The sequence below is a fragment of the Rhinoraja longicauda genome, chromosome 1, assembly GCF_053455715.1.
Source record: "Rhinoraja longicauda isolate Sanriku21f chromosome 1, sRhiLon1.1, whole genome shotgun sequence".
In the NCBI taxonomy this organism is placed as follows: domain Eukaryota; kingdom Metazoa; phylum Chordata; class Chondrichthyes; order Rajiformes; family Arhynchobatidae; genus Rhinoraja; species Rhinoraja longicauda.
This window is the reverse complement of record NC_135953.1, coordinates 39,018,453-39,036,005: the sequence shown is the minus strand read 5'-3', so window position 1 is coordinate 39,036,005 and position 17,553 is coordinate 39,018,453. Positions and strand designations below refer to the sequence as shown.

The following is a 17,553-nucleotide window of genomic DNA, read 5'->3' as shown; positions in this document are numbered from 1 at the left end:
AGGAAATATAACAAGTCTCCAATGACTTGGTGGCACAGTGGTGCAGCTGTAGAGTTGCTGCCTTACAGTGCCAGAGACCCGGTTCAATCCTGTCTACGGGTGCTGTCTGCATGGACTACGGGTACTACGGTTTCCTTCCACACTCCAAAGACATACAGGTTTGTCGGTCAATTGGCTTTGGTAAAATTGTAAATTGTCCCTAGCGTGTAGGATTGTGCTAGTGTACGGGGTGATCACTGGTCGGCACGGACTCGGTGGGCCAAAGGGCCTATCTCCACACTGCATCACTAAAGTCTAAATCTCTAGAGTCTAAAGTCTCTTACAAACTGCTACAGATGCATTTTTGAGAGCAGGTCTGCCCAAGACCGCAAGAAATGACAAAGTTGTAGATGAAGTCCACTCCATCATGCAGACCAGACTCCCCACCATCGACTCTATCTACACTTCATGCCACCTTGGGAAAATGGACAGGATAATCAAAGCGCTTTCCCGCCCTGGTCATTCATTCGTCTCCTCGCTTCTGTCAAGCAGAAGATACAGAAGATTAAAAAGCACACGACTAGACTCAGGAACAATAGACAATAGACAATAGACAATAGGTGCAGGAGTAGGTCATTCAGCCCTTCGAGCCAGCACCGCCATTCAATGCGATCATGGCTGATCACTATCAATCAGTACCCCGTTCCTGCCTTCTCCCCATACCCCCTCACTCCGCTATCCTTAAGAGCTCTATCCAGCTCTCTCTTGAAAGCATCCAACGAACTGGCCTCCACTGCCTTCTGAGGCAGAGAATTCCACACCTTCACCACCCTCTGACTGAAAAAGTTCTTCCTCATCTCCGTTCTAAATGGCCTACCCCTTATTCTCAAACTGTGGCCCCTTGTTCTGGACTCCCCCAACATTGGGAACATGTTATCTGCCTCTAATGTGTCCAATCCCCTAATTATCTTATATGTTTCAATAAGATCCCCCCTCATCCTTCTAAATTCCAGTGTATACAAGCCCAATCGCTCCAGCCTTTCAACATACGACAGTCCCGCCATTCCGGGAATTAATCTAGTGAACCTACGCTGCACGCCCTCCATAGCAAGAATATCCTTCCTCAAATTTGGAGACCAAAACTGCACACAGTACTCCAGGTGCGGTCTCACCAGGGCCCGGTACAACTGTAGAAGGACCTCTTTGCTCCTATACTCAACTCCTCTTGTTACGAAGGCCAACATTCCATTGGCTTTCTTCACTGCCTGCTGAACCTGCATGCTTCCTTTCATTGACTGATGCACTAGGACACCCAGATCTCGTTGAACTCCCCCTCCTCCTAACTTGACACCATTCAGATAATAATCTGCCTTTCTATTCTTACTTCCAAAGTGAATAACCTCACACTTATCTACATTAAACTGCATCTGCCATGTATCCGCCCACTCACACAACCTGTCCAGGTCACCCTGCAGCCTTATTGCATCTTCCTCACAATTCACACTACCCCCCAACTTAGTATCATCTGCAAATTTGCTAATGGTACTTTTAATCCCTTCGTCTAAGTCATTAATGTATATCGTAAATAGCTGGGGTCCCAGCACCGAACCTTGCGGTACCCCACTGGTCACTGCCTGCCATTCCGAAAGGGACCCATTTATCCCCACTCTTTGCTTTCTGTCTGTTAACCAATTTTCTATCCATGTCAGTACCCTACCCCCAATACCATGTGCCCTAATTTTGCCCACTAATCTCCTATGTGGGACCTTGTCGAAGGCTTTCTGAAAGTCGAGGTACACCACATCCACTGACTCTCCCTTGTCAATTTTCCTAGTTACATCCTCAAAAAATTCCAGTAGATTTGTCAAGCATGATTTCCCCTTCGTAAATCCATGCTGACTCGGAACGATCCCGTTACTGCTATCCAAATGCTCAGCAATTTCGTCTTTTATAATTGACTCCAGCATTTTCCCCACCACTGATGTCAGACTAACTGGTCTATAATTACCCGTTTTCTCTCTCCCTCCTTTCTTAAAAAGTGGGATAACATTTGCTATTCTCCAATCCACAGGAACTGATCCTGAATCTATAGAACATTGAAAAATGATCTCCAATGCTTCCACTATTTCTAGAGCCACCTCCTTAAGTACTCTGGGATGCAGACCATCAGGCCCTGGGGATTTATCAGCCTTCAGTCCCATCAGTCTACCCAAAACCATTTCCTGCCTAATGTGGATTTCCTTCAGTTCCTCCATCACCCTAGGTTCTCCAGCCCCTAGAACATTTGGGAGATTGTGTGTATCTTCCTCAGTGAAGACAGATCCAAAGTAACGGTTTAACTCGTCTGCCATTTCTTTGTTCCCCATAATAAATTCCCCTGCTTCTGTCTTCAAGGGACCCACATTTGCCTTGACTATTTTTTTCCTCTTCACGTACCTAAAAAAACTTTTGCTATCCTCCTTTATATTATTGGCTAGTTTACCCTCGTACCTCATCTTTTCTCCTCGTATTGCCTTTTTAGTTAACTTTTGTTGCTCTTTAAAAGAGTCCCAATCCTCTGTCTTCCCACTCTTCTTTGCTATGTTATACTTCCTCTCCTTAATTTTTATGCTGTCCCTGACTTCCCTCGTCAGCCACAGGTGTCTCTTACTCCCCTTAGAGTCTTTCCACCTCTTTGGAATAAATTGATCCTGCAACCTCTGCATTATTCCCAGGAATACCTGCCATTGCTGTTCTACCGTCTTCCCTGCTAGGGCCTCCTTCCAATCAATTTTGGCCAGCTCCCGCCTCATGCCTCTGTAATCCCCTTTGCTATACTGTAATACCGACACTTCCGATTTTCCCTTCTGCCTTTCCATTTGCAGAGTAAAACTTATCATGTTGTGATCACTGCCTCCTAATGGCTCTTTTACCTCTAGTCCCCTTAACAGCTTCTTCCCCTCTTATCAGGCTTCTGGACAATCCTTCCATAAGCTAGTATACTGTCCTATTGTCCAATTTACCCAATTGCCAATAGTGGACTTCGTCTCAAAATGTTACACTATAATGCTGAAAACTATATTCTATACTCTTTGATTCAATTGGATAGCATGTAAAACATAGCTTTTCACTGTACTTCAGTACATGTGACGATAATAAATCTAATCCTAACCCCCCATTTGTAGTCTCTCCAAAGCCTGGCATTTATGATTGGGTGCAATTGACCAGTTGGACCAAATCAGTGCTTTACAAAGTCATCATGACTTGTCTTTGTATTCTGCACGGCTATTAAAATCTGACCAGTTCTTTATACAATAAAAATATTTGTAGGTTTATTTGTCATAAATTGAGAACTTGAACCAGTACACACCGTATAACTATGGAAGTGAAAAAGTGCTTGAAAATAAAGATAGAATTTCCTTTTTTGGAAATACATACCTCTATTAATTTACTTCGTGGTCTGGGAACAGGAGGCTTGACAGCTTGGTGAAACTTATCTACGGCTACAGAACGAGGACGTGGGAGTGGCTTCTTTTTCCGTGGAAGTGGAACAGGTGGTGTCATCAGTCCTGCATGGTAGGAATTTTATTCAACAGATTAACATTTTTACATGCAACTGATTACGTATTTCCAATGTTTACATATTGTTCTACAAAGATCACATTTCAGTCTTTCAATTCAACTGCTATCACATGCATAAATGGTATTTGCTGCACCGCTATTTTGCTAATCTATTGATCATTTAGTGAGCTAATTTTCTCATCATCATATTTAATGCTGAATATATTCTTCCAATGAACCACCGGGAAAATTCTGCTGTGTTCACTTGCTATGAACTGTTGCGCAAAAAACCAACTTAGTGGGTCAGTCAGCATCTGTGGATGGAAATGGACAGATGACATTTCGGGTCAGGACCTTTCATTAGTTCATCCTTTTGGTGAACTAACAACTGCATTGGTAGTTATTCATAGAACATATGACAGTGCAGCACAGGAACAGGCTCTATGGGTCACAATGTCTGTGCTGAACATGATGCTGTTAAACTAATCTCTGCTGCCTGCTTGTGATCCATTTTCTCCATCCCCTGCATCTTCTTTAAACTTTCTCCCTCTGACTTTAAAAGTGTGACCTCTAGTCTTTGACACTCCAAGCGGCCGAGCGCTGGGACCAGACACGGCCTACAGTGGTTGAGCAGTGCGGAGGACACCATGGGTAGGCTTGGCCAGGCCAGGACTTTGAACTTGATGAAATGGCGCCAAACGTGTGGTGCCGACATTATATACAATACGAATTTCACTATGTAATGTTTAATTGCATATGTGACAATAATTATCCATTGACCCATTTCCATCTGGGAAAAAGATTCTGACTGTCTACCCTCTCCATGCCCCTCATTATATACTTCTAATAGGCCTCTCATCAGTCTCTGACACTCCACATAAAAGTTTAAATTTGTCCATCTTCTCATTACAGCTAATATCCTCTACTCCAGGGAGCATTCTGGTCAACCTCCTGCACCCTCCTGAACTTCCCACATTCCCAAGAACTCTCTCTCAAGATTCTATCAGTCATCCACACACGAGTGTAAATTTGCAGTGGCTAATTACCTTACCAGCCCATATGTTTTTGGAATGTGGGAAGAAACAGGAGCACCTGCATACTTGCGGTTCTGACAGCATTTCCCAGAGGATCATTCACTAAAAGTGGCATCCATGACAAGTGGAAATTTAGTTAGTGAGCACTATCCCTGCTCCTCCTGATCTCTATGGCAGTTACCCGTCCCCTCTGCCTGTATACTCTTAAGCCTCTGATGTCATCACGACCCTGAATGTATACTCAATAACGTTCTCAATTGTTAAATTTTAAAGGATTTTTTTTCATCAACACTGGGATATTGCAGCATTACTGATAGGCATACATGAAGACAACTCAAAACTTACTTTCATTTTCCCACTCCATTTCCTGCTTTTTTTTCTCTATTTCCTGCTCCAATTCAATTTGACGTCTTTCTTCCATTTGTCTTTCTAATTCCAGCCGGTGTTGGTTTTGTAGCTCGGCCAACAAAACTTTGTACTTGCTTTGACACCGGAATCTTTTGTAGCCTGAAGAATAAACATTGAAATAGATTGGGCTATTCCAAGAAGATACATCTCCAACTCAAAGAATTTATTAACTTAAAAATAAAAATAAACTTAAAATATGAACTTATTATGAAGAATAAGAGCAGAGCAATAGACAATAGGTTCAGGAGGAGTCCATTCGGCCCTTCGAGCCAGCACCGCCATTCAATGTGATCATGGCTGATCATTCTCAATCAGTACCACCTTCCTGCCTTCTCCCCTTACCCCCTGACTCCGCTATCCTTAAGAGCTCTATCTAGCTAGCTCTCTCTTGAATGCATTCAGAGAATTGGCCTCCACTGCCTTCTGAGGCAGGGAATTCCACAGATTCACAACTCTCTGACTGAACCCCTTGTTCTGGACTCCCCCAACATTGGGAACATGTTTCCTGCCTCTAACGTGTCCAACCCCTTAATAATCTTATACGTTTCGATAAGATCTCCTCCCATCCTTCTAAATTCCAGTGTATACAAGCCGTCGCAATTATGCAAGATCATCTCTACCGGTTTGATGACATTTTTGCTTGACTGTTTCACAGAGAAATCAACTAGAATCATTCCCCAGAGCAGAGAGAAGATTTGACTTTGACAATTTCCCCTTGTATGATTAAACCATGAAGCTTACACAGAATATTCCATCAGAAACAGGCTATTGTTTTCAAAATGTCCATTCAGTTATTTATATTCCACTCAAGTCTTTTTCTATCTTTCCAACCTGAATTTGGGCAAAATGTGGAAGGGCTCCATCTTTTACATTAATTTTGAAGATAGTTAGAAAATATTTCAGGGAGGTTGTTTGTCGTTCCTAGTTTATCCTTTAAGTAAATAATTTCAACAAAGAACAAGAACTACCAATCAGAGTATCCAGTGAGACATAGTGCCAGCGTTATCTCACAAATTGATGAAGTCAAAAGGCCAATGTGAAAACCTTGATGAGAACACCCACTGAGACAAATTTTCTCAAGAAATCGATGTGTCAGTTTCTGAAGTGTTGTGGTCATTGAGGTGATACACTTTGACTGTGGCTTTTGATAACCGTTTGAAAATATTGATTTAACAACAAATAAATTGCAACCTACATGCAAAGCAGGATAGTGTATGATTAACTAGGGGTTTAGGGAGGGGTAGTTTGACGAGAGGTTATTGTATGTGGGTGGCATTGCTCACAAAGGATCCCTTGTCTTTTTCTTCTTGTTGGCGCTGGCATGGATGGAAGCTACCATCGAAAAGAGCTTATTGAATTGATATCAGGATACTGCAGATAATGTACAATATTCATGGAAATGGTGGATTCTGGGCACAGTGAAACAGGCCAAACGGAAAATTTACTGTATGCTGGAAGATACCAAACATCTTGTGTGTTCCTGTAGCTACTCCTATCCTGATGAACAGCAAGCATTCTAACACACCTACATCTTCAACCACATTAGTGGCAGCAAAGTGAGTGGCCAGAGTGAACCTCTTGTTATAGAGCCTGCATATCCTGCTCTGCTCTTGCATCCTTGATATTAGTTGGCTAGTCTACTCTAATTTCTGTTCAACAATAACCAAGGCACTGTTGGGGACTCAATGATGCCAATGCCCTTGCAGCTTAAAAGTTGGGCCTTTCCTATTTAAGATGGTTATTACCAGTACTTTTTTGTGACATTACATGCCTGTACTGTGTAACAACACCTCTAAATGGATAAAAGCTATACTTTTGCATATTGAACACATGTTGATTTTATACTTTTTATTTGTTCATTTATTATAACAGATAATAAATCTGTTCAAATTGATCACATAAACAAACCAGGAGAGGGGGAAGAACCGACATGCTAGCTGGTGTGCGCAATTTGGGCTGAAGGGCCTGTTTCCACACTGTATCACTCTATCTCTTCACAAAATGCTGGAGTAACTCAGCAGGTCAGGCAGCATCTCGGGAGAGAAGGAATGGGTGACGTTTCGGGTCGAGACCCTTCTTCAGACCCGACCCGAAACGTCACCCATTCCTTATCTCCCGAGATGCTGCCTGACCTGCTGAGTTACTCCAGCATTTTGTGAATACCTTCGATTTGTACCAGCATCTGCAGTTATTTTCTTATATCACTCTATCTCTAATTGATGGGGACAAACTATTGATAAATGCAACTTAATTTTTAATTGATCTTAAATTAATTGATTTTTAATTGATCTTAAATTAATTGATTTTTTTGCCTACAAAAAAAGAGCACTAATTACTTATGGTTTATGAAATACATCGTCTGTTACTTGTCAGCCCAAAAAAAGCCATTATCTAGAATTGTGATGAGCTGTTTCTTATGTGAAAGATTGGCAAATGGCACTCTGAGAAATACAGCTTTGAACTTTGCTTGGCAATAAGTAGAAAATCAAAACGCAAGATCACAAAAACATATATATATATATATATATATATATACTTCATGTTTGCTTGACAGATATGTCCAATCACCTGAAGGTCCATTAATGAATTTGAAGTGCAATATTGCAGGTAAAAAACTAGACAGAAAGAAATCAAACTTTATTTTCAGGCTTTATCTGGGGCAGCAATCCTGGAGAATGGTCTAAGATAGCAAAACATCAATTGACAGAACAGAGTTTGAAAGATATTTGATAGTGAAATTAAAAATTGGTTTCCTTCATGGCAACTCGACTACATTTCCTCATGTTATAATAATTTAAGGCTTAGTATTTATCAGTTCTTCTTCAGTCAGAGGGTGGTGAAGGTGTGGAATTCTCTGCCTCAGAAGGCAGTGGAGGCCAGTTCGTTGGATGCTTTCAAGAGAGAGCTGGATAGAGCGCTTAAGGATAGCGGAGTGAGGGGGTATGGGGAGAAGGCAGGAACGGGGTACTGATTGAGAGTGATCAGCCATGATCGCATTGAATGGCGGTGCTGGCTCGAAGGGCTGAATGGCCTACTCCTGCACCTATTGTCTATTGTCTAATAACCAAGATAAAACATTATTAAAAACTTCAAGAAAGATCAATTCTCCCCCAATAAGAACAGCAAGTTTTGAGATCCAAACAGGGGGGGGGGGGGGTTATGCTTACTTTTCTGGATAATTAATGCTGCTTTTTCAAGTTTATCGATGCACGTTGCTAATTGATCCTGATGCCAATGTTTAAAGAACAGACGTGATTTTCTGCAAGGGGGGAGAAAAGCTCAACAAAATCAGCAATAGAGCACTAATTGGGTGCAGATACATCAGAAGACAGATCTTGAATTTAGGATTTGTTCACATAACCCCAGAATAAATATAATACTTCATTTATATTTGATATCAACTTGGTTTATACACCTACAGACTTCATTAATATTAATAAATACTGCATTGTCAATTCAATATGCAGAAATAGAGAATGGAATTTCTGTCACCAGCAGTTGATGGGTTAATCTGGGTAGGAAATATAAAAAAGCCAGAAATGTGAAATAGGAACCAGCATCACCTCCGCCATATCTCTCTCTTAGCACAGGCATGGACATTGTTCTGCAGATTTTCAGCTTGTAGGTAGACACCCTACCAAGCTACAAGTGGGAAGTTTTCCAATAACTGAGGCACTTTCTGCAGTTCCAGCATTTTCACATTCCCCAGCCTCTACTTTTTGCCCCTTTCCACCAGTCCGCTCCATCTAACCACTTCCTCCTTGCCTCAGAGAGTTAATAACTCCAAAGACGTACAGGTATGTAGGTTAATTGACTGGGTAAATGTAAAAATTGTCCCTAGTGTGTGTAGGATAGTGTTAATAACATATAACAACTACAGCATGGAAACAGGCCTGTCCGGCCCTACCAGTCCACACCGACCATTCTCCCTGACCTAGTCTCATCTACCTGCACTCAGACCATAACCCTCTAATCCCCTCTTATCCATATACCTATCCAATTTACTCTTAAATAATAAAATCGAGCCAGCCTCCACCACTTCCACCGGAAGCCCATTCCATACAGCCACCACCCTCTGAGTAAAGAAGTTCCCCCTCATGTTACCCCTAAACCTTTGTCCCTCAATTCTGAAGCTATGTCCCCTTGTTGGAATCTTCCCCACTCTCAAAGGGAAAAGCCTACCCACGTCAACTCTGTCCGTCCCTCTCAAAATTTTAAAAACCTCTATCAAGTCCCCCCTCAACCTTCTACGCTCCAAAGAATAAAGACCCAACCTGTTCAACCTCTCTCTGTAGCCTAAGTGCTGAAACCCAGGCAACATTCTAGTAAATCTCCTCTGTACCCTCTCCATTTTGTCGACATCCTTCCTATAATTGTGCGGGGATCGCTGGCCGGCGCGGACTCGGTGGGCCGAAGGGCCTGTTTCCGCGCTGTATCTCTAAATCTAAAAAATCTAAAAATAAAACCAACCCGATATGTATCAATACATCGGAATTTGCGATTGCAAAGAACGAACAAAAAAAACCCCCAAACATTTAAATGTTCAGATAAGAAACGCAAGCTCAAATGTTGAGAGACCAAGGGCAATAGAAAGCACAAATCTGACAGCAGAATATATTTGAGGTGATAAAGAATGGAGATTGAGGGTTAGAATATCGAAAAGAGGCACTGAAATAATTGCATCCGTGAGGCACCAAAAGCATGAGAAAGGTCATTCTAAATGTAAACTATGCAGATCCCCAGGAAACAGATAAAACATAACCCACAAATACTGAATGCTGGAAACCTGTAGAACAGGAAAGGCCACTGTTGGTGACGCAGCATATGATAAAACACAGGCTCGTGCTTTGGGTCGAACATTTGATGAACAAGATAGATTAACTCTAAGTGCTAACCAATAAGTGTTACTTATTTCTGTAGATCAGACATTATATTTCCAGTTTAACTGAAATCTTTAAAAAAACACAGCATTCAGTATTCTTGCATGCTCATGAATGTATGAATGTAAGAAAATTGTGCAAATATTTAGACTGTGCTTCCCATACACTCAGCAATGCTCCCTTTGGACTGCAACTTACCCAGTCTTCCACTCGTTCAAGTCAGTAGTTTGAAGAATAGCCAGGCAACTGTGAGGTAGAGAGAAAACTCAATTTTACCAGAAGCGATAGACATGTTATATTAAAGGATAGATCTCTTGAGATTACACAAAAGCAGAATTGAAAGCAAAATTTGGTGGAAACACTCATAGAAACATAGAAAATAGGTGCAGGAGTAGGCCATTCGGCCCTTCGAGCCTGCACCGCCATTCAATATGATCATGGCTGATCATCCAGCTCAGTAACCTGTACCTGCCTTCTCTTCATACCCCCTGATCCCTTTAGCCACAAGGGCCACATCTAACTCCCTCTTAAATATAGCCAATGAACTGGCCTCAACTACCTTCTGTGGCAGAGAATTCCACAGACTCACCACTCTCTGTGTGAAGAAATGTTTTCTCATCTCGGTCCTAAAAAACTTCCCCCTTATCCTTAAGCTGTGACCCCTGGTTCTGGACTTCCCCAACATCGGGAACAATCTTCCCGCATCTAGCCTCTCCAACCCCTTAAGCACAAGAACAGGCCTCACAGCCCAGAACGTGCACATCCAACTGAGGCCTGTTTTTAAGCTGTGTATACACGTGCTCATCTTTGTACATCTGTGTGTATGTGTTAATAAATGCGAACAGTGGTCGAAGAAACACGAGCTTCTGCAGCAGAGTGTTTCTGAATCTTGTAAATGAACAATTTTAGCTCTCTGCCATTTGTCCTGCTTGAACAACGATGACACATAGGATCAGTACTTTTTTGCAACAAACTGCTGGAGGAACCTTGTGGGTTGAGCAACATTTATGGAGAAAAGGCACTGCCGATGTTAAAGTTGAAAGCCTGCAATCTGCTTCTATTAATAAAGATGTACTATTACGTAGCAGTCAGGATCGAACCTAGGGCTCTGGCGCAGTAAGACAGTAATTCTACCACTGCGCCACCTTGCCTCCCCATCCCTTATACTCATATCATATCATATCATATCATATATATACAGCCGGAAACAGGCCTTTTCGGCCCACCAAGTCCGTGCCGCCCAATGATCCCCGCACACTAACACTATCCTACACCCACTAGGGACAATTTTTACATTTACCCAGCCAATTAACCTACATACCTGTACGTCTTTACTGATGGGTCAGATCCCCAATTTCACCCCCTCCTTGAGCCCAACCATTATGCTGGGCTCAACTGTACATCTATCTCCCCGATGCTGCAGATCTCCAGGACTAGCCCAGTTCCAACACACCCATACAGCTGTAACACACTCGTCTCATTCTTGGTCTTCTTTACACAAGCTCAACAGCTGGCCTCCCTACCCTGACCTCAGGAAAACTGCAACAGGCTGCATGTTTAATGCAGAAAATAAACCATATCTGCCAACTTTCAACAGTTGTTGGTTCACTACAATTAGGCCATTCCTGCATTAATCTATTGCATTTTGTTTTGGTTAGTACAAGAAGTTCACAAGTTATAGGTGTAGAATTAGGCCATTCAGCCCATCGAGTCTGCTCCGCCATTCAATCATGACTGATCTCTGCCACCGAATTCCATTTTCCTGCCTTCTCCCCATAACCCTTGACACCGTTCCAATCAAGCATTTATCTATCTCTGCCTTAAAAATATTCACTTAGCCTCCACAGCCCTCTGTGGCAAAGAGTTTCACAGGTTAATTACCCTCTGACTAAAGAAGCTCCTCCTCACCTTCTTTCTAAAAGAGCACCCTTTAATTCTGAGGCTATGACCTCTGGTCCTAGACTCTCCCACCAGTGGAAACATCCTTTCCACATCCACTCTATCTATGCCTTTCATTATTCTGTAAGTTTCAATTAGGTCCCCCCTCAACCTTCTAAACTCCAGCGAGTAGGGTCCCAGTGTTGTCAAACGCTCATCATATGCAAACCCACTCATTCCTGGAATCATTCTTGTAAACCTCCTCTGGACCCTCTCCAGAGCCAGCATATTCTTCCTCGGATATGGAGCCCAAATTTGCTCACAGTACTCCAAATGCGGCCTGACCAGTGCCTTATAGAGCCTCAACATTACAACTCCATTTTTCTATTCCAGTCTTCTTGATATAAACGTGAGCATTGAATTTGCCTTGCTTAATACCGATAACATTTTGTACCCATTACAATCGAAATCAAGTTCTATTTATTTTCTAATGAAACATTAAAAGTCAGATTTTTGTTGTTTCATGATTCATAACTCTTAAGGAACAGGTCTGATCTGGTATAAAGTTTTAAAATGACCCAAGTCAATCGTACTAATTCTAACATCCGAGCTACAGCCGATCCAAAATTTGCTCAAGCAGTTAAAATGTTGTCTATTTTCAACAAAATTATATTTTTACAGAAATACAAAGTAATTGTTTAGGTAGGAACTGCAGATGCTGGTTTACACCAAAGATAGACACAAAATGCTGTTGTAGCTCAGCAGGACAGGCAGCATCCCTGGAGAGAAGGATGTTTCGGGTGGAGACCCTTCCTCAGTCTTAGATCAACCATCCTTCTCTCCAGAGATGCTGCTTGTCCCACTGAATTCCGATAGCATTTTGTGTCTGTCTTCAAAACAAAAAAATTACGGTTATGCTACCTTTGATCAAAAAGAGAGGACATAAGCAGCAGTATCCACCTGAGCACCTTGACCACAGTACAATCTGGGCAACATGGCTTATTTCAACCTGACCTGACCATGAAAGAACTTTGGCAGAATATGCATCCATCCCCCACAGGGCTCAGATCTCATAGCCACAATCAATTTTAGGAACCATACGAACACCATAGAACTGTTTTACTGAAGTTAACAATAGCACTAAAAGAGGAATTGTATCTGCAATGGCACATTCAGTTAATCCTTCTAATTGTAATTTTGCATTGGTTTACGTTTTACCTTTCTTTAGTAAGTGGAACATTGGGGGTAATAAGCAGTATTCCATATCTGTGAAAAGAAATTAACCAGTGAGCCAAGTCTATTTATAAACTTCCTTGTACCCTTTTGTATGCTGATTTACATATTTAATTTTCAACTTATAATATTGCAATTAAGTGTAAAGCCAATTTCTATCTAGAACATTTCCTTGAGGAATTACGGACAGGGATCAAAGAGGAGTTTTACGAGTTCAATTCGCTGCAGTGCTTTCTAATTTTTCTGCCATCCAAATTATTGTAAATCAGATTCCTTATAATTTACATTTCTTTACCAATTCCATCTTTACTAGCCTTCGTCATACCTATTGCTGCAATCTTCTATTAACTCCTCTTCATCTGACTGAAATTATATTCTCACTTAGAAAGACTTCCACAGCTTGAACCACATTGGAAATTTCTCGTCCTTCAATCCAACAATTCTAGTCTCTCATGATCTCCTTTGCTCCACTATCAACTCTTATCATAGAGTCATTGAGTCACACAGTGTACAAACAGGCCCCTTTGGCCCAACTTGCCTATGTTGAGCAAAATGTCCCATCTACACTAGTCCCACCTACCTGCTTTTGGCCCATATCCCTCTGAACATACCCTATCCATGTACTTGTCTAAATGTTTCTTAAATGTTGCGCTCGAACCTGCCTCAACTATGTCATCTGGGTGCTTGGTCCATGCACCCCCCCCCCCTTTTGTGTAAAAAAAGATGCCACTCACTCAGGTTCCCATTAAATCTACGAATATTCTATGAATGTAAACCTCTTCTACATTTTTCTTGCCTGTAAAACCCTTTAAAAAAATTATTTTAAAAATTATTTCTCCTAGAGAATCTGACATTGTTTAGTTCTCTTTTAAAAATACATCACAATATTTATCACGCTGAATGCAAATTGCTCTACTTTTTTACAAACTCCTCGAAAAATGGTCGCCAAGAATATCCATCTCTACGAATCCGAGTAGTTTCCAATAATCCATTGTATCGCAGCTGAAATAAATTGGAAACAGTGCAACATTAGATTAAAAAACAAATGAACATAAAATTATCACATTAAAATCAAAGGTTACTTCAACTTCATAATTGACTTTTTTTCCATCCATTAGTAAACGATGGCAGCACCCAAGTCTTCTGTAAAATAAAGCAGTGAACACACTTTCTATTTTTTGAGAATTGCCTCCGATTGACCATTTTAACATCTTCATCTAAAAAAGTGTGGCTGGGATTTTAGGCAGTAAACAACATAGTGATGTTGCTCTTGCAGATAAGGAGTAGGAGTTTCCTTAAAATTTAGATTTCCTAATTTTGCGGTCACCATGAGCCAAAGCTAATATATATAATGATTTACCCCCCCCCCCTCCTCATTGGTTTGCAAATAATATTAAATCATTAACCTGGGAACAAACAGCAGAGATATATTAAGATTCTTGACCCTGTCTCAGCCCCACAATATCACTGCAGGAATTCTTCAGGGGCAAGTCCAAACCCCAGGCATCTTCGCTTCATCAATGATCAGGGTATGATTTGGAGATGCACAATTCCATTCACATCTCTGCCTTAAAATGAAACAGACCTAAGCTGTCCTTATTAAGATAGATAACATTAAGAAATGGCTGATAAGTGGCAAGAAACATTCATGCCACAAACGTGCCAGGCAAAGACCACCTCAGAAGAATGTGGCTAACAACCAGAAAACTGCAGGTGTGCTGCAACTCTCAGTTCTATTAAATAGAGGCTGAAGACTATTCTGTTTGACGCTGCCTTTTATTAAATCAAATATTTATTCATTTCTTACACTGCACTGTAACTTTTAATTTTGTATTTTATACCCGTCTTATTCTAATTTAGCTTGTTTTTATTTTCTATTCTCTTTTTAAAAATTTGCTTTTAACTGCTCTTTAATGTTTTATGTAAAGCATATGAATTGCCTTGTTGCTGAAATGTGCTATATAAATAAGTTTGCCTTGCCTTGCCTTACTCTTGATGCCACCATGTCAAGTCTCGTCTGCATTGACCAGAAATTCAATTGATCTAAAGCACTCGAGCTTAAAAACGTTAGGAACAGAATGTAGAGTTTGTACATAGCAAGTTTATAGAGGTGATCAAACTGCAGAACAAGTACAAGCGGGCAGAGACAGAATGAAGTCCACTCTCACAAATAGATTTTCTTTTTTGAAAACCAGTGCGGGCAATTTTTCCTCTAGGGTGCGCAGTTACGAGGTCGGGTAGTTGTGTTAATAAATAAATAATGAGACATTGCAATGGTAAGGAATCGAATTAGCACAAATGTAGAATCAGTACGAATTGGCAACAGCATTTCCATTTTCATTATCAGCACAGTGGCAGCTCAAGGCTGTAATCTCAGTTCCTGCTCTACTCTTTACACACCCATGACTGCGTTATGAAGCAAGGTACCAATGCCATCTTCACAATACCACAGTTGTGGGATGGGTAATGATGATTTTGAACCAGTATTACGATTATTAATTCATTGAATTTAAAAAAAATTAGATTATCTGTATGTATTGTGTTTACGGTCTGTAAGGTGCTGCAAGTCCATGACAATTAAACACTCGAGTTTGGATAACCCTTGACTCTCCTTTTGATTAAATGCTTGTCAATCTCTGCTTTGCATATATTTAATGATTCTGCATCGACATCTCTGTGGGATGGACAATTCTAAACCCTCCTAGAGAAGAATTTCCTCATCTTCTCGGTCTAAAATGAGTGATTGTTAGGGAGCCAAAATACCATGGCCACCTTTGTACACAGCAAAACATATCATATGCTTTACCATATACTAGAAAAGATAACCAAAGACTTCGGGAGAATGTTTTAGAGATTCGTGCATCTGAATGAACAGCCATTGATGGTGGTGTGTTTACAAGTTAGGATAAGCAGGAGAGCAGAACTCCTGAAACATGGAAACTTCAAGAGTTGTCAGGCTGAAGATGATTAAAGAAACAGGGAACCAGTCATTTGAAAACAAAGATTAGAGCTTTGTAAGATGTCTGATCGGCTGACTTGATCCTTGCAAACAGTGGTCTTTCCTGACCACAGTGAGAATACAGTTGTATGAGAGGTATATGGGTTCTAAATGACCAGTAGCACTAATAGTGGCACTAAGGAGGCTACAACAAATCCAGTTTTCATATCCATGTCACCTTCCATTTTTGAGAAGAAAATAAATATTTTTGGGTGATCAATTGAAATTAAAAACATTTTAACTTTTGAATTCTATCACCAGGCGTTTCAAAGAAACAAATAAATATCAGAATAGAATGGTGCCCCTAGTGCATTTAAGATTGAAAAATAGTTTTATTTTGTTTTATAACACATCTACATATTAATATTTTCAAGAAAGAATTGTGGTTTCATTTTAATTTTGAGAGAGTAAATCTGTTTAGATTTACGTTACTCTGATTATGAACAGCGTTACAATCTCACCTGATCATAATTTGAAATTTAAAACAACAGATGCAAGACCGAAGAGCTCACCTGATCCATGAAAACTTTGCTGTCGAGCTGATCAGGCAATTTATTAGTATTTGGTTTCACACAGCGAATGAAATGTGGGTTTGCAGTAAACATCTTCTCCATCAGCACTCCTAAAGAATGCTGGAAAATAAAGTTAGACAGTGTTCATGATAACTTTTCATTTCAGGAAAGTATTGGGTTTATACATACTGTCCTGCTGCGCAACACAAGACACACACAGCATTACCAACTTTAGTTCTTAGCTCACACTTAAAATGGAATGAACACTTGTGCATTAGCACCAATGCAAGTTTCTACATTGCTGCTAGCTGGTGTCTGTGTTGAACAAGGTTCTGTAATTTTATGCACATTTGTTCACATTAAACCAGTCGGCGCATACCTGCTGAATATGCAGCGGTAAAAACCAACAGACATTTGGCTCAGCTGTCCACAAATGTGTTGTGTTTTCCCCCAAAATTTATATTAATTTTAATTCCGTCATGTCTAAACCATTGACTCTTTCTCATACTATTTTAAAATCTTGTACTGCTAATTGCAATTACGCTGCTTAAGTATCAGGAAAGTGCTCTTTGTGGTTTCAGCACGCAAAATCCCAGATAATTAGCTACAAACAATATCTTAGCTCAAGACTTTCTGAGAGAGACAAGAGGAATCACGATGTCATGTTAATTCCAGTTTAAATTCATTCATATTTAATTTCTTAATTGAAGATTCCTTTATCTACATTTATGGCTATATTTATCAGTATTTATATCCCAATATTGAAATAAGTTGAAAAAGAAGGGTACAAAGTACAATCATGGTAATGGAGCATATGTCTTTTACCTATTTTTCCAGTTAAATTACCTGAATTAATGACAAGAAAGTGGTATCAGTAAAACACTAGCACTAGAGAGGCCGGTGAGACAAAACCAATAAATCCTAAGGATTAATCTATGTCCCATAATTTTGAATGAGATGACAATGAAGATGGTGGATAAATCATCATCTTGCAATTTTGTTTTTTACAAATTCCACCGTTTAGGGTGGAGCTCCTTCATGTAGACTCATTCCAAATAGAGATTGGTAGATTTCTCAATTTTAAGGGAATC

General features: G+C 40.5%; 1 protein-coding gene across 1 annotated transcript in view; it reads right to left on the bottom strand.

Moving 5' to 3' along the window:
• LOC144593624 (myosin-IIIb) overlaps positions 1-17,553 on the bottom strand; it is a 109,401-nt gene that overhangs the window by 17,382 nt on the left and 74,466 nt on the right. Inside the window, exons 18-24 of the mRNA XM_078399932.1 lie at positions 16,463-16,582; positions 13,869-13,954; positions 12,938-12,985; positions 10,040-10,087; positions 8,129-8,220; positions 4,899-5,060; positions 3,397-3,527 (exon numbers count right to left, since the gene is read on the bottom strand). Of these exons, the coding sequence (XP_078256058.1) occupies positions 3,397-3,527; positions 4,899-5,060; positions 8,129-8,220; positions 10,040-10,087; positions 12,938-12,985; positions 13,869-13,954; positions 16,463-16,582 (687 nt within the window). The remainder of the gene's footprint in view (positions 1-3,396; positions 3,528-4,898; positions 5,061-8,128; positions 8,221-10,039; positions 10,088-12,937; positions 12,986-13,868; positions 13,955-16,462; positions 16,583-17,553) is intronic.